Here is a 22,070-nt window from a genome sequence, read left to right on the forward strand (position 1 = left end):
CGCTACAGTAGGTGTCACCGGTTCGGTCCCAGCATATCCCCTCACCAATCAGCAGAGGCCCTCATCTCCTGAATATTAGCCACATGTCTGACTCTGATAGCGCTGCACCTGATGTCTATTAGCAGGGTGCTTAAATACCAGCTCAGTGCAAGGACTCAGTGTCAAGTCTTGTTTTGCTACCAACCATTTCTGAGCATTCCTACTATTTCTGACTGCCTTTCTGTTGCCGATTGCCTTCCTGCCCGTTTTTTGATTATTTGCTGCCTGCCCTATAACGCCTGTATTATCATTCCTGACCGTAGGCTGCCTGCCCTGACCAAAGCCTCCACTACCGTTTCTGAATTATTGCTGCTTGTCCTTGGTTTTTCTGCTCTCTGTGTTTCCATAACTGTGTTTTTAATAAAGCTTGCAAATGGATCCACATCCCTCTGATTCATCATTACACTAGGGCAAAGGTTTGGGTTAGGACTAGGGCTAGAGTTAGGGTTAGGGAAGGGCTAGGGTTAAGGATAGGTTAGGGGAAATTCTACATGAGATCCGCCAAGAAGAACCCCACATAGTTTAATTACTCTCCATGTCTCAAATGGCCAGCACATCTCTTATCCTTATCGGCAGGAGGGCAACCTGGGTAAAAAATAGAAATTCACACTGCTGCTAATAAAATGCCACAAATAATGTTTATTTTACAAATGCATTAAACATCATGATCCTGTTTATTTGTTAATCCATCATGACATGATCATTCCTAAGTTTTATTCTCTCTGAGATGATTCAATCTTTACCTGTCTTCTCTCAATAAAAGCTGCATTGTTGTTCTTTAAAGTTATAAATGTATCAGTCTGATGTGAATTTTTTTTTTCTAGTATATATTACCTTGAAAAATTTATTTTTTTTCTTATCAGAAAAAATGTGCTAGTTAGTATATAAGACTTTTCTTTCTCTTTCTCAAATAAGAACTCCAAAGGCTTATAATAATATATAATATAAAATAGAGTTACAATATGTTTTTTAATGAGCAAAAGTGTTTTTATTTTATTTGTTTGTCCCATTGGGTTATATCATTTATGTGGTTAAACAATTTACTATCCTATAGAAATTGGGTTTTATGAAGGGGTGGCTATACAAAGGTTTTTTGTATTTGAGTAATTGTGTGTGTGTGTATGTGTGTGTACATGTGTAAGTGTGTGAGAGAGAACAACCAAGAATGCATGATTTGTTTGGTGTCATGGCTTTGTAAAAAATGCCTTTATAATGGGAGTCAACGGGGCAAAAACAGCCACGAACATAATGAAATAGTAGTCAATACACAGGGGTAAAGCTGTACACCAATATCTTGAAAAATATTTTGTAAAGTATAATGTACTGTTACCATGGAAAAAATAAAATAAATCAGTCATTAGAAATTGGTTATTTAAAGTAATATGCTTAGAAATGTGTTTTAAAACAAATATATTACAAAAATGTATTACATATATTTTTTTAAATATTTAAAAATTAGGGTTAGTTATTTTGACCTAATTCAGATATGGCTACTGAGATTGCGCAAGTGAATGAATGTGATGAAGTGTTCCAGTTTATAGCATGAGAGGAAATTAAATAGGCTAATTATGATTGCCTAATCAATTTGTTCACTAAAAATATTTTTTCAAAATGTTGTGTATAGACTAAAAATCACGATCTAAAAACATAGCTCTGACAAATGAAATGCTACTGTGGCTTTAACATATAGGTGGGCATAGATTATTTTTTTAAAATATAGATTAATCTCATAATTTATCTAGATTAGTTTGAATTCTGCCGAGGGAATTCAGAATATGTGTGCTACCCAAATAATAAGTATTTGAGAACGTGTTTCTCAAGCCAGTTTGCACATTAGACCAGGGGCTCATCTCCTGCTTCCAAAATGCATCACAAACTGCTTGAGAAACTGTTCTACCATGATAATTGGTGATAAAAATAAATGAAGTTCAATAAGATTTGCTTGTGTTTACTAACTGTTTATTCAGTTAAACGTGAATTTGAAACTGTAAGTCTACATAAGCTCGAAGCTGCGATTTTTGATCACCTTAATCTGTCTAAAGTCATAACAGAACTAAACAGAAATGAAATTAAGATGTGGAGTATGCATATATTAGTGGCATTATTGAAGTAAACACCACAATCAAACTATTACCGTCATGTAGGACTTAGGCTACGTTCACACTGCAGGCAAATGTGGCCCAAATCTGATTTTTCCCCCTCATGTGACTCAGGTGATGACAGTGTGAACAGCCCAAACCGCATGGAATCTGATCTTTTCAGGTCAGATCTGAGTCTTGTGTTAAAGCAGAACGTCAACGCCGATAACGGCCCACCGCTACTTTAAATATTATTTTATTAGAAGCATAAAATATATATGAATAATATACCTCAAAAAGCTCACTAAAATTATAATAAAAATTATTTCACCACGGCATGTTTGCTTGGACACAAACAAATCAATTGACACTTTATCAGATATGTATGAAGGAATTTAATGAAACAGTTCTAGTAAGCATTGCTGTTACAATTAAAAGCAATCTAACCTTTGAAGATATTTGGAAAATACTAAGCATTCACTAACTACACATCAATTTTCCCCTAGCTCAGAAGATGATTTCCTGTTTCGAAACCATAGGACATATCAATGATCATTGATAGCAGTAGGCTATACAAATTATATCACTCAAAACAATGCTTTTATTTTGTGTGCTCAAAATATAAACAAAATAATAATGGTATTTTAAAATAGAGAAATAGGCCTTCACTGTGGGTATTAGCTTACATGATGCCACAAAAGAAAAAACATATAGCTATAATCGATTTTTTTTTTTAAAAAAGGTGAGATTATATTTTGTTCTAGAACAATTAAATCTGTAGTTTTTGGGTTAGGAATAGGGCTACAGCTAGGGTTAGGGCTAGGGCTAAGGCTAGGGTAAAGGCTAGCGCTACAGTAGGTGTCACCGGTTCGGTCCCAGCATATCCCCTCACCAATCAGCAGAGGCCCTCATCTCCTGAATATTAGCCACATGTCTGACTCTGATAGCGCTGCACCTGATGTCTATTAGCAGGGTGCTTAAATACCAGCTCAGTGCAAGGACTCAGTGCCAAGTCTTGTTTTGCTACCAACCATTTCTGAGCATTCCTACTATTTCTGACTGCCTTTCTGTTGCCGATTGCCTTCCTGCCCGTTTTTTGATTGTTTGCTGCCTGCCCTATAACGCCTGTATTATCATTCCTGACCGTAGGCTGCCTGCCCTGACCAAAGCCTCCACTACCGTTTCTGAATTATTGCTGCTTGTCCTTGGTTTTTCTGCTCTCTGTGTTTCCATAACTGTGTTTTTAATAAAGCTTGCAAATGGATCCACATCCCTCTGATTCATCATTACACTAGGGCAAAGGTTTGGGTTAGGACTAGGGCTAGAGTTAGGGTTAGGGAAGGGCTAGGGTTAAGGATAGGTTAGGGGAAATTCTACATGAGATCCGCCAAGAAGAACCCCACATAGTTTAATTACTCTCCATGTCTCAAATGGCCAGCACATCTCTTATCCTTATCGGCAGGAGGACAACCTGGGTAAAAAATAGAAATTCACACTGCTGCTAATAAAATGCCACAAATAATGTTTATTTTACAAATGCATTACACATCATGATCCTGTTTATTTGTTAATCCATCATGACATGATCATTCCTAAGTTTTATTCTCTCTGAGATGATTCAATCTTTACCTGTCTTCTCTCAATAAAAGCTGCATTGTTGTTCTTTAAAGTTATAAATGTATAAGTCTGATGTGAAAATATTTTTTTTTCTAGTATATATTACCTTGAAAATTTTTTTATTTTTTTCTTATCAGAAAAAAATGTGCTAGTTAGTATATAAGACTTTTCTTTCTCTTTCTCAAATAAGTACTCCAAAGGCTTATAATAATATATAATATAAAATAGAGTTACAATATGTTTTTTAATGAGCAAAAGTGTTTTTATTTTATTTGTTTGTCCCATTGGTTTATATCATTTATGTGGTTAAACAATTTACTATCCTATAGAAATTGGGTTTTATGAAGGGGTGGCTATACAAAGGTTTTTATCCAAAATATTGTGATCAGTGTTAAGTCAGAGTTAGGGTTCTTATAATCTCCCAGAGAGATTGGTTTATAGGGGTGAAGGAGAAATTGGTTACGATTTGGGTTGGGGTTAGCGCTAGGATTACAGTTAGGGTTAGAGTATGGTTTAGGGTTAGGGTTAGGATTACGATTAGAATTAGGAATAGGGTTAGGGCAAGGGTTAGTTGTAGAGGTAAGAGTAGGGCTAGGGTTTAGGTAAGACTTAGAGTCACGACTAGGGTTAAGGTTAACATTAAGACTTGGGTAGGGGTTAGGGTTAAGGTTAGGGTTAGGTCTAGGATTAGGGTAAGGATAGACCTCTGTCAGAGACCACGTCCGTTGGGAGGCCATAAATGCAAAAGACATGATTAATGACCGCAACCGCTGTTTCTCTGGCTGAGGGTAATTTGAGCAGAGGAACAAAATGAGTAGCCTTCGAAAACCAGTCCACATTGGTCAAAATCACTGTGTTGCCATTAGAGTATAGAGGCCCGTAATAAAATCTAGCGATGTGTGGGACCAGAGTCTCAAAGGTACTGAGAGTGGTTGAAGAAACCCATGAGGAGGGAAATTGGAAGTTTTAGAAACTGCAAAACAGAATCAAGACAAAGAAGCCAAGACAAAATCACGTACATCACAAGCCATAGCTGGCCACCAGAATCATTGTTTAATAACAAATGATTTGCAACTAACCCCTGGATGACAAGATACTTTAATGTCAGACCGAAACTCTTCTGGTACTCCTTTAGCACAACAAGTTCGAGTGACGATTCGTGCTCAGAAAAATAATGTGTCGGACTTGATGTTTTAGACCTGGATCGATAGGAGATGGTAAAATTAAACCTTTCAAAAAATAAAGACCACCTAGCCTCCCTAGAGTTAATCTTTTGGGGGGATTCTTGTGATCGGTCCAAACAGTAAAAGGGACCCCCGACCCTTCTAACCAATGATGCCACTCCTCTAAAGTAAGCTTGATGGCCAACAACTCTCTATTACTAATGTCGGAATTTTGTTTGGCTGTGGATAAACAATAAGAATAAAACATGCTAGAGTGAATCTTGCCATCTGAGAAGGAGCGTTGGGACAGCATAGCACTGACCCCCACCTCTAATGCATCGACCTCCACCACAAACTGCCGTGAAGAATCAGGGGCTACAAGAATAACACAGAACAAGAAACAGCGGAACAAGCAGACATAAGACAAGACTCGTGACAACTGTCACTCCACGAAAATATTGAATTATGACCCAGATTTATATGGGGCTTGTGTAACATCAACTAGAGATGCCCGAGGACCACAGGAGTGATAGTCTATGTTAAAAAAAAATTATAGATTCAGAATGGAAGTTATAATTCTTATGGGTCCTGTGGAGTGTGTGATAGTAGGAAGAACGTGACCACTAAGGGCATGTACAGCAATAGGTTGGAACAGACGAAACATCCCGAATTGTCGTGTGTAAAGCTCCCTAAGTTGTAACCTGGTGTCCACACTGATGGCCAGATCGATGAGGCCATCTAACGTCTTCAGAAATTCCAGAGTGTAAATTTCATCTTAAATATAATCCGTGAAATAATAAATATAAAAAATATAATGCGTGAAAAAAAACATGTCACTTTGAGCCTCAGCATTCCATTTACTCTCAGCCACTAGAGTACGGAACTTAATAGAGAAACCAGCAAGGCTCTGGTTATTTTGCCAAAGTTCGGCGAGCATCCGAGCCGTCTCTCTGCTTGAAACCTCCCAATTAAAAACTCTTTCAATCTCCTTCAAAAAGGCTTGAAAAGAAGCACAGCGAGGGGGGTTTTGCTCCCAAACTGTGGTACACCAAAGTGCCGCTTTTTCTCAAAGCAAGTTTATCACAAAAGCCACCTTACTCTCCTCAGTGGGAAATGACAAAAGTTGCAATGTCATATAAAGTGAGCATTTTGTTAGAAAATGATTGGCACAAATGTGGCTCACCAGAATAAAAAAAATTAGTGGTGGAAGACAAGGTTTAATGGTGCGAGAATTTTGATCTAGCACAGGACTTACGAGTAGAGTGGTGAAAGGAGCTTACATGACAACTTCGGAGCCCAGTCTCTGTACCTGGGTGGTGGGTTCTGAAACTTGCTTGACCAGGGCTTGAATGGCCTTACAGGTGACCATCATCTCCTTTTCTTGCTGGTCTAGTTAAGCTGAACTGTGAAAGAGAAAGTCTCAGATCTCAGAAACACTAGCTGGGTCCATAATGGTCAGTTCATTCTAAATATTAATTCCTGGTTGTGTTTTCCTTTACAATACATCTTAAAAATACAAAACACAACATCTTGTTACAGCTGGCTCTTAAGCTTTAACAAAAAGGAGGAATAGATGCAACCATCACTGGCAAAATAACATTTATTTTAACATAATAATAAGAGCGACTCGGTGGCGCAGTAGGTAGTGCTGTCACCTAACAGCAAGAAGCTCGTTGGTTCAACCCTCGGCTGAGTCAGTTGGCGTTTTTGTATGGAGGTATTTGCAGTCCCACTCACTTCACTGTCCGTACATGACATACTGATTAATCTCCGCCAAGGAAATCTCACCATCCATGAGTATACGTTGCAGTTTAGATAACTCGCTGACAGCAGTGGGTGGAATCAAGTAGCCCTCCGAGCGGCTTATTGAAACGGACTAAAACCTCACATTTGTAAACAATTGGTTATTTACGATGATAATGCTAACTTAGAAACCTTCATCAAAAAAACTATAAGCGTATCCTAACATTTATCTGCCTGTTCTTCTTCCTCCTTTGATAACCCAATATCACCTCCCAGAGTTCCAGCGCTGGAAACCAAGGAGCCAATGATAACTGGCGCATACCATTTGGAACGACAAATCTGTCACCAGCTCTGCCTGTACTGTGGAGAATCCACTTTCCTCATCTCTGCCTGCCCTGTTCGTCAGCCTCGCCTAATGGTGAGTAAGGTCATTCCATCTGTCTCTCATATACCACATATCCAAGCAGAATTAATTGTGAACTCCCGTACTCACCCCATACATGTACTGGTGGATTTGGGAGCGGCTGGAAACTTCGTCTCTTCCAACTTCATCTCCTAACTTTGTATTCCCTCTGTTCGGAATGATATTCAGTACCAAATCACCACCATAAAGAGATCACCATTAGGCGACGGCAAAATATCCTGACGTACGAAAGAAACATGATTCTTCTTTCTTCTCTTAACCATCAAGAGAAACTTACTTTACTCACCCTTCCTCATGCCAACATTGATGTCATCCTGGGCAGACCATGGCTTAAACAACATCAACCCTATAACAACTGGGATACAGGCGAGATCCGTGGATAGAGTACAGCTTGTATTAAACACGGTCATATCACTCCCACTGCTGTTCACTCCAAGAATAACACTCCATTATCCATCCAAGCCACCTCTGTTGAAACCTCTTACTCTTTATTGACCTGTAGCATCGACCTGCTGCCAAATGCTAAGTTACCACATGGAAGAATATCTTTCCCGTCCTGAGCATGAGGCGATGAATTTGTACATAGACACAGCTCTCTATCAAGGGTTCATCAGACCATCCTCCTCTCCTGCTGCATCCAGTTTCTTCTTTGTTTCAACATTACCAGCATTAACACCACTCATTTACTTTCACTCTTTGATTAAGTGACTTTGTTTTAAATAAACCTGATAAATGATAACCTTCCTTGTCTACCAGTGTGACACTAATATCTGGATGTCAGAAGTCTAAGAATTAATTCATTCATGCTTTCAAATATTTACATTATTTGAAAATATTATTTGTTATTGATTGCTTTACTATGATGATTGCAACCATAATCATAGTTGACCCTTTTAAACAACTGTTCGTCAGGTAGTTCTGTTATTACTTGTTTGAGTGCATCATTTAAAGCCATAAATGTTTGAAGTGCAAAAATAGGCCTAAGGGATACACCTATAGTAAATGTTAAAGGCCACCTATGATGCAAAATCATCTTTTGGGAGCTGTTTGGACAGAACTTTTTGTGGGTATAGTTTCACTACTGTCTTATTGGTGTGATATAAACCAAGAAGTCCCTTTATTAAAAATGTCTGAAATTAACATAGAATAAAAATCCCTGAAATTTTGAGGCTCACGGCAATGTATGATGATGTAGGAGTGCGGTTTTCCCCACCCACCGAATTGATTGACAGCTGTATATTAACATGTCTCCAAAGTAATGCATATAATAATATCCACAAGGCAAGACTTGCAAAGAAACTGAGATTAAAAAAGTCTGTTTCAATCAGATTTTGAGCTGAGACTTTAGACATTCTGGAGACACCAAAGACTTACCTTACATCTTAAAGGGTAAAATAGGTGCACTTTAATACATTTTCCCTGACAAGCGAAAACTAAATAATGCCACTTTAAACTTGTTTCAGAAATGTACTTTATTTAGTAGCAGATATCCTTTTATGTGACAGTTTTGTTTTTTGGACAGACATGTAGAAATGTATAGTCTTGCCATCGCCTAATCATAATCAAGCATAGATTTGTAGGAGAATGTTTTTTAAGGTTTTGCATTTTAACATAATTGCTTTTTTTGTCTTTTTCCCCTTTTTACTTCGGGAATGAAGCTAAGGGGTCTGCCCATTCCCAGAAGTTATATTCTCTATTGTTTTTTATATTATTTTTTTATTTTATCCATTTTATCCTGTTTGAGTAAAAATTTTAATACATTTTATGTAAATCAATAAATGGCCCCAGTCATTAGAGACCTTTTTGCACCCATGAAGGCCCCTCTAATGAACACTAAAATGTGACCCACTTGGCAGCCCTTTTTACCCATTCAGTTTCTATATGGGTTAATACCAAGAGGCAACCTCTCGCTCTCCCTCAGGAGGCCAATACCGAAGTAACTAAAACTGCAATTCATAAACTCGCCTTGGGGGGCTGGCTCCAGGAAGTCCAGGTGATTTCTGACTGCAATGGGAAATTGGCCATTTTTACAGCTGATAAAAACATGTTTACATGTCTGGTACAAAAGATGGCTTTGGTGCATATAGCTATGATTACCCTTCATGACAACAGTGAGGGGGTGAATTTTTTTTATAACTCATCCGTTTCGTTTTTGTTAAGTTATATTAAGTCTGCATAATTAAGGGCGTGGCCACTTGAGTGACAGCTAGGTCTCGCTGCTCGCTATCTTGTCACCTCAGCTGATTCCGGCTAAATAGCCGCTAAGCTCAGCATATACATCATATTTTTGTTTGAGTTAATGTTTCTTTAACTCAAATTATCAGATGATATGACATGCTGTGTGCACTTGAATGTGCTCACAAACCGTTCAAGTTGCCTCCGTTTCAAAGGTGAGTGAAATTATACTTATATACCATCTCTATAAAAGTATTTGTTTTTTTAAGAAAATTTATTGTTTATAATTTTTTAGACTTGTAATGCACTCTAAAATCTGACAAATTGTTTAGCTGTAGGCTCTAGAACAGTCATCTGAAGCATTGTCATACAGTATTATGCTGGATTTTATCAATAGCCTTGCATTTACTAACACAGACTATATTTAAAGTGTTTGGACATAATTCGCGTTTTTCTCCTGTTGAAAAACGTCTTAAGAACAATGCTTAGTGGCTCAATGTGTTACAACAGTGTTTTTAAAAGTCTAAAAACCTTATTGATATAGTATACAACCAAGCACATATGGTCAGAACACAAACGAGTCTTAAGTAATAAAGTATTAAGGGTTCTCCCAAAGTAAAATCTGTCTAAGTCAGGTCCAAGCAAAATGCCAGCAGGTGCCTGTAGCGTTGCTCACTTTCCGCCTCTTTGCCCTTGTTTGGTATCCCGCCATGGGTACGATGACGCATAAACAAAATGGCGACAATTGGCTGCGCCTACTTGTAGCTGCAGTGATCAGAAACCTATGGGTGACTTTACAGATACTAGGTCTATATCTTTCACAGTCTATGGTTAATACACATGAGGCCATTGTGGAGCCAGTGTATACAAATGTAAGGGTCCCATTTGAGTTGCATATGTAGGCCCCTAGTGACAACCCACCAAAAGCCCGCATGGGGGTCAATTGGAAACTTCACAAGAATGGTATAAACAGAGGTCAGAATGAGCACTTAAAGAGACAGGTTAGTTCTAAGAGGATGGGGCTTGAGCTCCAAGTGGGCCGTACAATCTTAGATTGTGTGCGAAACCGCATACTCCCATACTATCCAGTACGCTAAAATCAGTATGCGAGCCGAGTAGTATGTCCAAATTCATAGAATTCGGAAAATCAGTATGCGAAAAGTACGCGGATGATTTCTCTACTACTTCTGGCGAGATTCTGAAGTGCGCATCCCATGCACGCTGCGCTATCCCATTGTGGCCCGCGAATGGGAGCGTCACACATGAGGATAGGTCACGTGATTATGACAAAATGGCGGATGTAGTATTCCAGTCATACTGCTTACATTCATACCGTATAGAATGTACTTTTCTAATGGCCGAGTAGTATGTTTAAATTCAAATGCAGTACCTACTGAATAGTAGTACTGTTTTGGGGGCTCAGCGCTAATGCCTAACTTCATGACATCAAGTCCAACCTATTGTGTTTTATTAATGTCTACACCCAATACAACCCTAAACGTAACCTCACAGTAATCTGTTGTGTTTCAATAATGTCTACACCTACCTTGAACCTAAACCCAACCTTCCGCTCATTCATTCCTCTTTAGCTTAATCCCTCATTTATCAGGGGTTGCCACCAACCACCAACTATTCCAGCATACGTTTTATGCAGCGGATGCCCTTCCAGCCACAACCCAGAACTGGGAAGTACCAATACTCCCTTGCATTCACACATGCACTCATAGACTACGGGGAATTTTTGTTTACCCAATTCAACTATACCACATATCTTTGGACTGCAAGGGGAAACCAGCAAACACTGAAACGTGGGGAGAACATGCAATCTCCCACAGAAATGTCAACTGGCCAAGCTGGGACTCAAACCTTCTTGCTGTGAGGTGACAGTGCGAGCCACTGAGTCACCATGCCAGCCTCACAGTAACCTGTTGTGTTTTATTACAATCCACACCTACCACAACACTAAACCCAACCTACTTGTGTTGTAATTGCCTCCCATTTAGAGAACACCCAACCTACTTTCAGCATAACTCACTCACACTTGTAGGTGTCTGGGTTGCCGCAATGCATACTTGGGTTTTTACTGGTGGAGGGCAAAGGCACACAAGGCATTGTGAAACACTGAAAGAGTCAGTGCAAATGTGTTAAAGTTTCCATATGTTTTGACACCCGCCTCTACCTAGTCCCGCCTACACCTATTTTCAAGTATTGCTCTGAAACAACCTTGGCAAAGAATCAGTCAAGTGATTTAAGCTGTTAAGTGACTTAGGGTAGTGGTTAGTGTACCTGACTAGAAAAAAAGTTACCTTGGGTTTGAAACTAGAGTGAAGCAATTGTAGTGATTTAAAATGAGTGTTTTTATTGTTTTTGTAATGTGTTTAAATTTTTAAACTACGTTTTCGTGAGAATCACCCATATATATATATATATATATATATATATATATATATATATATATATATATATATATATATATATATATATATATACATATGTATATGTGTATATATATATATATATATATATATATATATACATATGTATATGTGTGTATATATATATATATATATATATATATATATATTTATATGGGTGATTCTCACGAAAACGTAGTTTAAAAATTTTTAAAAAATGTTTAAATTAAATTTTGGTTTTGCAGATAATTGAAACAAAGTCTGGAGCATTTGTCAACATTAATTTAAAAATATATACACATCATTTAGTACCTTTTTGAGCATAATTTCCAAAACAAGTAATAAAAAATCTCATTACCGCAACAGTCTGCTAAATTGATTCTTATAAAAAAGCAAATTCATTTAGACATTTTTTAAAAAGGGATTATTAACGGTGATGTGGAGTTACTTGAGATTCTGCAATGACATTTATTTTTAAATTAACAGGGTTTTTTATTTTTATTGTTTTTTCTCATTACCGAAACACCATACACAATTGACAACACTTTTTTAAATGTATTTTGATAAAACCTGATGTGTTTTCAAAATAATGTGGCTAACCTGAAAGGACATAATTTGTAGATTATGCACATGCATTGAAAAGCAAACGATTAAAAAATATTAATAAAATATCACTTAAGGAACATTGGTTGCGGTAATGATAAATAGATTGCAGAATTTAGGTTAATCATTTCAACATTGATTTTAAGTATATTATTAGATTTTGTTAAACATTTAATGTAAAATATTAGTGCTTTAAAACATATCTTTAATTTAAAAAAAAAAGTCCAATTGCGTGGATAAGCTGAAATAAATCATCCTCACTAGATAGTGTGGTCTCTAGTACAGCTTTAACCCTCTGGTGTCCCTTCTTTGGGAATCAAATTTGTCGGCTTAGCCAGTTAAAAAGAAATGAACAACTAAAGTACCCACAGTTTTTTTAGCTTATTATATTTATCTAAAATGATGTAGCAATCATTTTTATATAATACATGGTTTCCGCTACATTCATTCTTCCATGGCGGGACGCCACGCCAAAATTCATCGCGCCACAGCTACATTACAGCTTCTCAGTCAAAACATTTTATTGTTTTAATAGCGGGGTGATACTCGCACCAAAACGTACTAAAAGGTAAGTGAATTATAACAGTGCAAACTTTTTTTTTAACCGTAGTAGTGCTGTGCATAATTTGTTTAACCCTTAAGGTTATGTGCTGACTGTCTGACTGACAGGTGCATGATGCGTGAGGCCAGCAAACACGACGTATAGCTGTTTCACTTTACTTCACGACACATTAATATCGCTATGTAGGTCTATTAGAGACATTCATAAATATGCCTAGAAAATTAAATAAATGCTAGAGACATAAACGCACTAAATCGCACTTCAGCAGCGTTTATTTGAGCGCACAAGAAGATCTGCATGCTCTTGAAGTGGCTCATATTTGAGGGGGTGTGCAAGAAGAAGGGGATGTGCACGAGCAGAGGAAATCGGCATGCAAGCAAAGAGATCCCCATGCTGTAGGCTATTACATAAATGCGATCTTGACTTCTAATACTGCACTTACAACATTTGTCATTGATATAACGCCACAGGTTGTTGATAGATTTGTGTAAAAGGCCTGCCGCCACAGCTGGAAAAAATCCTAGAAGAAACACTGTAATTTTTTTTTTTTATTATTATTTTTATTTATTCATGTATATTTATGCAGTAATTAACATAAATTTGCCCAATTGAAAACAATGGAATTTTTGGAATTTTTATTTTTAATTAAGTTTAAATTAGTGCTGTATTTCCGAGTAGGGTCTGTCTGCGGACTGCAAGAAAGGGGCATAACATGAAGGGGGCATAACTTGTAGAAGAGGCAGAATTTAAAGTCATAGAGACCCACATGTCATTCTATGTTGTCGGCATGATGGCAATGTACCTATCAGTTATTAACATCTACACCTACTCCACACCTAAACCTAACCATCACATTGATTAACGCCTATACCTACCACAACCCTAAACCCAACCGTATACTTCATACTTGTTGTGCTCAAAGTCGTAACCGAGTTGCTAAATGAATGAATATAATAATATATCAAATTAATTGGGTGTGGATAAATTTGGAGAAAACTCATGAAAACATTTGGTGAAAATGATCTCTTGTAAGTATTTCCACCATCTTGCCAACAAAATCTCGTTGTGACATCTCACATGGTTCAATGGGATCTCCATTACTGCAAATTACGTCTCTCTAACTTACTACAAGTTACGCACCTTCATGTTACGCCCATCTTGCAGTCCACAGACAGATACACTTGGCATTTCCAGGTAAAGTAAAGACTGCCATTTGAAAACAAATTCAAAAAGAAGATTAGCACCCTCTGGTTATGCAATGACATGGTGCAAACACTAGGTTCTAGTATTACTATCTCTACAATGCTGCTTGAGAATTCCTTTCTAGAGAAGCTAAAATACTTCTTTCTGACAAGGTTTTGATATTTGTTGTTTGACAAAGTGATTTGAAGTGTAAAGTTTTTTTTTATTTTGATTACGTAAAAACTACATATGGCTATAAAGAGACTACACAAAAGGCTTAACATTTTGTATGATGCAGTGTGTTTGTTTTTCCCACTTAGCATCTTTTTTCAGAATCATGGTGATTTAGTATTTTTGCAAACAAAATATTTTATAAATGTTCATATTTGACATATTTGGTTATTTTCTCTTTCTCACCTGGGGCTCTATTTTGATGATCTGTGCGCAAAATGCAAAGTGCAGGTCGCAAACGCATTTAGGGTGTGTCAGAATCCACTTTTGCTAATATAAGGATGGAAAAATCCGCTTTGCATCGTAATGCATGATCTAATATTGAAACCTTTTATGCACAGACGTCAATTAGCCTGTAAATAATAATTTTGTTTAAGCGCAGAGATTTGTTTCAAAACTATTTCTAAATTCAGTTCTAATTTCCAGCAAACAAATAAATGAACAATAATAATGAAGTGTGCTCAAAAACCTGAGTTATATCCTAATACAAATGCTGTGCCCCATATGGTCTAAAACATGACAGGTGGGCAAATCTAAGCTTATTTTTAATAAAACAAATATAAATATGTATATAATAATTAATACTGCTAATAATGATAACATTATACAAAAGCAAATTATTATGAAATAACTGAAAAAGCTTCTAGAGATGAAGAAGGCATGAAAGTAGGGTTTTTATATTTTTGTAGGCTAGAAAATAATATGTTTTGTAATATTTTACAATTTACTTTGTTCTGGTCTATTGAAAAATCTATTATAGTTTCTCAAAATAGCACCACGCCAGCAATGCTCCTCAGAATGCCTTCCTTTTTAGAGCAGAACGCCTATGGGCGCACATATGAGCGCAAATGCATTTGCTATTTAAACAGCGTGGCGCAAAACCTCAAAACGACTCCTGCACCATGCTGAAACTGGCAAACAACAATTGCGTCACGCCTTTCCCCACATTTCGCTAGGTGTATAATAGGGCCCTCTGTGTGTGTATGTTTGTGTGCGTGTATGCGCATTTGTACACTGAGTGTGTGCAGATCAAAGCTAAATTATTAACTTAAATGATTAGATTTCCTAACACTGTAGAGCTTTTCTTTTAGTAATTACACCTGCTATGCCATCTCCAAATCTAACCTCTCTCTTTCTTTCCTTCTATACTCCTCAAGTAGTTCTGGGTTGCTGTACAATTTTTCCAACCTGGCTTTTGCTAAAGATTAAATTTTTTTCATTGCTGACTGTTTAAAATGAAACAAATCAAAGCAAAATATAAACAGTTAGTACATTTTAAAATTAACATTAAATTCAAAAGAGTAATTTGAATTTAGTATGCAATTTTACTTAAATTCTCATTCCTGAAACACGTGTTCTCTCTACCGCAACTGTCCCTAAATGGTTGCGGTATATGAGAAAAGAGTTGCGGAGAATGAGGTGCCTCAATATGTTTTGCAAATAATAGGGAAGCTATGATGATTTAAAAAAAAATTCTCAGTGCATATAATTAAGTCTTTAAAAAAGTTTGTTTTCATAAAGATTTGCAAATCTAACAATTATGTTAATGTAGAAAACTTCCTGTTTCGGTAATGATAATCAAAAAGTCTTGTAACCATTTTGACAGGAGAAAATTTTACATTAAACTGGAGAAATATAAAAGATTTTCTTTCCTGGCAGTCATCTTAAAACAACTGGCCCATGTGCTTCCATATACAAAATTAAACTTTATTTAAACTCTTTATGTGTGTTTAAACAGCACTTTAAAATGGTTGCAGAGGATGAGAACATCTGTCACGGACACCTAATTTATCATTTTTTTCTAAATGTTATCATACATGAATATTCTGTAAACTATTTGTTTCATCATGTCAGATAACCTAATAAAACAATTAATTTGTTTTTATTCAAAATTTTTTATGCTAATTTGTTTAAATTACAACATAACACACGTTCAAAAATGCATGGACACGTTTCGGTAATGAGAATTTTAGTAGAAAATGCAGTAAAATGATTAGAAATAAATAAATTATGTTGAAATTACACATTGTGCTTCGTAGAGAACAGCGTCTTTATTATAATGTTTTTTTTGTTAACAAATTACTAAGTTTTATATTTAAAATAAGTGCCACGTTGTTTTACTGGTTTCGTGAGAATAACCCAGATATATATATATATATATATATATATATATATATATATATATATATATATATATATATATATATATATATATATATATCACACAAGTAGCAGTGCGATGTGGATATACAGTATATCGACATTGGTGGGAGGTGTGCATTGCACTACTACATAAGAAAGATCGACTTAGAATGTCACTTACTGAATTTTTGCCTCTGGCTTATTATTAAATACATATATATATTTATTCTGGTTCTTAAATCTGATTGGCTGACCAGAACTCGTACGGTCTCAGTAAAACATCAAGTATTTTTCAAGTGTTTTTGTTCTTGTTTTTTTTAACGCCAGTCTTTCGCGAGTAAGAAAATAAACACTTCACCAAGGACACCAAATCATGCTTCCTAAATTTAACGCTCAGCAAGACTTGTAGATTAAAGAAAAAGAAAACATCCAAACCTGTCTCAAAAGTCACTGGTGATAATCTCGTGGATTCTTCACAGTAACTTGCAAACAGGTTTGTTGACCGCCGGATGACGCTCATTGCACGGTGCTCATGATCCAGTGGCGAGCGTTATTATCCACTCCCAGCAGAAGGACACTTCGGTGACGTCACCTCGAGCGAGAAGGAAGCGGAGCGCTCGCTGGAAGCTGTCACACACAGTAGTTGTGGCGAAAGCAGGAGAAACCTTTTCCGCACGCGCGCGCCCAACTGTTGCGCTACACGGACAACTACGGCAGAAAAAACAACGTTATAATTATCTGACAGCAACTTCCTCACACTCTACGGGGAATTATTCGCTCGTGTTTCTGCAATGGCTGATACACAAAGCAACGAGCAATCCTCGTCTGACGTTGCAAATCGATTTGCCCGTAAAGGTGCTTTGAGGCAGAAAAACGTCCATGAAGTGAAAAACCATAAATTCACCGCGAGGTTTTTCAAGCAGCCGACTTTCTGCAGTCATTGCACTGACTTCATTTGGTGAGTAGATCATTTCACACATGATTAGTGCAGTAGCAGTGTAAGTTTAAAGATACTGTAGATCTTGCTACTGGCCTGTTAACCAGACGTACACATAAAAACATACACTACTAGTTCAAGCATTTAAGAAACGCAATGCTTACAGTTAAGCTGTTTTGATAATACACATACATAAACACGTTTAGTTTATTTCACTGTCTTAAAGAACTCTGCTTCACACCTGTCACACGCTTTGATTTTCTTTCATAATGTCTTTTTTTTCGTTGGACAAAGCTAATGTTAAAGTTTTTAAGTTTAAAGTTTTAAAATGTTCCATCAACCGTCATTCTTCAGCGTTTACTGGTGTTGCCATGATTTGGGCGTGATCAGTTTGTCCAGGCTCACAGTGGGGCATTCAGCTGCTCAGTCAAGTCACTGCCATACTTGTTGATAGTTTAAGAATGTAGTAACTTGTAAAAGTTCAAATATAAGTGCTCAGATATGAGTCAATAAATGTATAGACAAATTCGTGGAAACAGCTTATAAATTGCAATATTACAGCAGTTTATTTATTAACATGCAGACGTGTCCCCTTTAATGATTCAATTTATGACTCCCTGTAAAAGTGATTGAAAAAATATGCCCTTTTATTGCTTCCTACATGTGTGTCGTGACAAATCAAACATTAGATATTGTAGCTGTCAGTGTACATTTTAATTAAGGGATTGCTTGTTCAGTGGAAGGCAACTGATAGCTAAAAGCCCATTAAAGGATTTAGAGAGGCAGACCTCTAATGCATTGTTTCTCTCTTCTCTTCATCAGGGGGTTTGGAAAGCAAGGATTTCAGTGCCAAGGTAAGCAACTATTGAGGGATGGGCATGTTCCGCTAATTCTCTGAATAGTCACTCTTGAACCCATATATACATATGAAGAAGTTGCTTTATGTCTCGTTTCAAATTAAGACATTATCTACAACCAAATTTCTTTCCACACACCATTAGCTGAGTTTAATGCCACAGAACAAGCAAATGTTCAGAATGAAAGAGAGTTGCTGTATCTGATTATTGAACTCAGCAGAGATGGAGTGAGCTGTAGTGTGTCACATAAACATTGCTTGGCTGGCCTTGAGCTAAATAACTTTGACTTAAAGAAAGAAACCCAATAGCTTTGGTATCTCAGTGAAAAGTCTCTCACATAAAGGGATGGTTCTTAAAGAAAACCATCTCTGAAAACGGCTTCAATGAACTACACATTTTTAAAAAAGCTAGTTAATTTAAATTTAACGTTACTTTTTTGATTGAAATTTGTCGTTTTCCCCCCAGATTTCACAATGACTACAAGCACATAATTGATGCTGTTATCAGAATTAATTTTGCTGTCTGTAAAACTAAATACACAACAATAATACATGCATTTCACAGTTATTACAGTGAATTACAGCAGGTTTTTGTATATTCATTTGTCCTTGAGTAACTCTGTGAAAGTGTGCTTTACACAATGCATAATTACATTTTTAAAGAATTTACACATTGGTCTTGACATCTGTCTCTAGCATACTATTTTAAGTCCAGTTGTAGTGATTTTAATGTGTGCATACTGAGCCATGTTTTTCAATTGGAACTAAGTACTAAGAGTCATGTTCAGTAATACAATCACAAGTAGCCACTGATCAGTCAAGTTACCAAAGGTGCAAACAGTATTAATTGAAAATGTATGATATAAAAAAGGAACCTGTGGTGGACAGAGCTTTACAGATGGTTAGCCACATTTTCATCTTTGCAAACTGAATTTGAGCATGGATTAAAACATTTAATACTGGTATACCAAAGTAAATACAAAATTATTGACTACTTAAAATAAAAAATATAAGTATTAAACATTCACATGCTGTTTTTCCACAATCTAAGGAAAATGGTAATACACAGAAAATACATAGTGTTAAACAAATACAAAAGCTTTATTGTAAAACACAACATGATGTAATAATGTAAGGGCGTCACGTTGACACAGTGGGTAGCATTATCGCCTCACAGCAAGAAGCTCACTGGTTGGAGCCCCAACTGTGTCAGATGGCATTTCTGTGTGGAGTTTGCATGCTCTCCCCGTGTTCACGTAGATTTGCTCTGGGTGCTCCGGTTTCCCCCAAAGTCCAAAGACATGCGCTATAGGTGAATTGAATAAGCTAAATTCGTCATAGTGTATGTGCGTGAATGCAAGAGTGTATGGGTGTTTCCCAGTCTTGGGTTGCGGCTGGAAAGGCATTCGCTGCGTAAAAGATATGCTGGATAAGTTGGTGCAATCCACTGGGACGATCCCTGATTAATAAAGGGAATAAGCCAAAATGAAAATGAATGAATGAATGAAATAATGTAAAAAAAAATAATTTACACTATAAGATAAAACTAAATCCTGATGTACAAACCAATTAGAAAGAAAGAAATGACCGCCTTTAAGGAAAAGCCATCAAACACAAGCTGACCCACAGTTTTAATATTCAGTAATTGATCACTGTAACATTTTTATTGTGATATTGTACTTTTCACTGTGCATTTCTGCTAAAAATAAGATGTTGTCAAACATAAGAAAATCAATGCAATTTTTGAAAAGTAATTATTTAGAAACGGAATATTATTACGTAACTCCAGTTACCTGTAATGCATTACCCCCAACACTGGTAAGATGTTCCAGGGACATTTGCATCTGTATATGTAGCTCTTTTGTTCAATAGTTGGACCAACAAAAGCTCAAATGGAAACAAGGCCTCAGTATGTCCAGCCTAACACCGTGTACTGCTATGTGATGCAGCAAGATAGCCTGAGTGACTATATACCGCTGCTTTCAGTAGACTGGCAATAATTGTCACATATATTATTATTTAAACTCACATTGGTAACATTTAACTCTGAATATAGCACACAATCTGTACCTGAGGGGATATTTGTCATAGTAGTATTAGGACAAAAAGTTGTTTTGTCATGGAAAAAAATACCCTTCATTGTGTGTTGCGGCATCGCAGTGCATGTAGTTAGGACAGGGTGTTATTGGGTGTTCATTTGACTAGTAAAATTTTGATCAGCCCAACACATTTCCACAATTGTTTTATTCTGATGTGGTAGGACTGTTAAAGCAAAGGTTTACTGTAGTTTCTTTGCTCCTCATTTCTTTGAATTCTATTGTACCTTAAGAATGCAAGGACAAATAATGAGTAGGTTTCAAAGGAGCTATTAGCAAAGTACATGCATTTTCCATGTGGAAGCTAAGTTGTTTTGGATAAAAAAAAACACTAAACAAATTTTTGAATAACAGCCAGTGTTTTAAACTCTCTCCTTACCTTAGCCCAATTCACAATGGTAAGCGGTTTTCTAATTTGAGTAGTACAGGTAGGATTTTTGCAGGAAATATGAGCTTGCCATTGTTTGTCTTTGCGTCATTGTCTCTTCATAAATACAGAAGGATTTCCAGCTACTAGGCTATTTTGCAGTTGGTCAGAACAAAATGTCACTCATAATTTTAGATGACATTTTGTGAAAATTCTAGTTTGGCCGAACTTTTAAGAAATAAGAGCTTTGATTTCATAGTATAATATTCACATTATTGTGGACTTAAACAATGCAAATTTTGCTTTCACATTGTTGACTTAAACCCACACATATTTCTTAAAACGTTCAAGGATTCATTCAGTCCTTCCAATGCACAACCTATGTAAATATGATAATTCTGAAAATAAAGGCAAGTGCATGTTTCAAACAGAGATAGCGACGAATAGACAAAACTTAAGGACTGAAGTTTGTTAAGGTCTAGATCAGATATACGGCAGATCGGAAGTGCGATTATGCACATTAAATTAGCAGCATATTTTCACGTTACTGTGATGGTTGGGTTTAGACTTGGGGTGGGGGTAGGCATTAAAAAATACAATTTATTGGGTAATTTAATATATAGCATGAATATAACTGGGTACAACTACTGTTTTTACATTACTGTGACGGTTGAGGTTTGGGTAGATGTTAATTAAACACAATAAATCCGATTTTTATAAATAATTTATTATTTTATAAATAATATAAATTATTCTCGTTAACTTCCGGCCACAACCATATCCGATCTACCAACAACTCTGAAGTTTTAAATGATTAACTAAAAATGAAAATCTACTACCTCAAGTGGTCAAAACGTTAAAAGTTTCTTTCTTCTGTTGAATACAAAAAAGATGTTTTGAAGAAAGCTAAAAATCTGCCACCATTGACATCCATAGTAGGAAAAAATACTATAGAAGTCAATAATTACAGGCTTACAAACTTTCTTTACAATATTGTGTTCAATAGAAGAAAGAAACGAAAACAAAACAAAAGTTTGAAACAAGTAAAGGGAGATTAAATTATGATGGAATTGTCATTTTGAGTCAGCTATCCCTCTAATATAGGGGCAGTTCAGTTTAGAAAAGCTGATGATGCTTGGAAATGATACGGAAGTAAGTAGAACACACCAATACAAAGAAGTTTTGCTGCGATTCGGTTGACCTTTATTGTCCTTTCTCCTTCCCCTATCCTGGGATTGCTGGGACTAAGCTGCAAAAAGCAGGAGATAAGGATGCACAAATAATAAATGAGAACCACCCATTGTGGACCCTTCTGCTTGAGATTTAAATCATTGACACTTTTCTTATGACAAAAAAAGTATCTGTTGGGTTAAAGAAGTCCTGATGGATGACCATGTTATGCGTGTCCTCACGACAGGAGAGAAGAGAGGAAGCATTATGG

The 22,070-nt window shown here is 36.5% G+C and overlaps 1 protein-coding gene and 1 long non-coding RNA gene across 2 annotated transcripts in view; both read left to right on the plus strand.

Annotated features, from left to right (window-relative positions):
- LOC147843476 (uncharacterized) overlaps positions 1-22,070 on the plus strand; it is a 756,120-nt gene that overhangs the window by 198,186 nt on the left and 535,864 nt on the right. The window lies entirely within an intron of this gene.
- Positions 17,006-22,070, plus strand: part of prkcaa (protein kinase C, alpha, a) — a 162,293-nt gene continuing 157,228 nt past the window's right edge. Inside the window, 2 exon segments of the mRNA NM_001256241.2 lie at positions 17,006-17,331; positions 18,133-18,164. Of these exon segments, the coding sequence (NP_001243170.1) occupies positions 17,165-17,331; positions 18,133-18,164 (199 nt within the window). The 5' untranslated portion in view covers positions 17,006-17,164.

Source organism: Danio rerio, chromosome 6 (genome assembly GCF_052040795.2).
Source record: "Danio rerio strain M-AB ecotype USA chromosome 6, GRCz13ab, whole genome shotgun sequence".
Taxonomy (NCBI): Eukaryota; Metazoa; Chordata; class Actinopteri; order Cypriniformes; family Danionidae; genus Danio; species Danio rerio.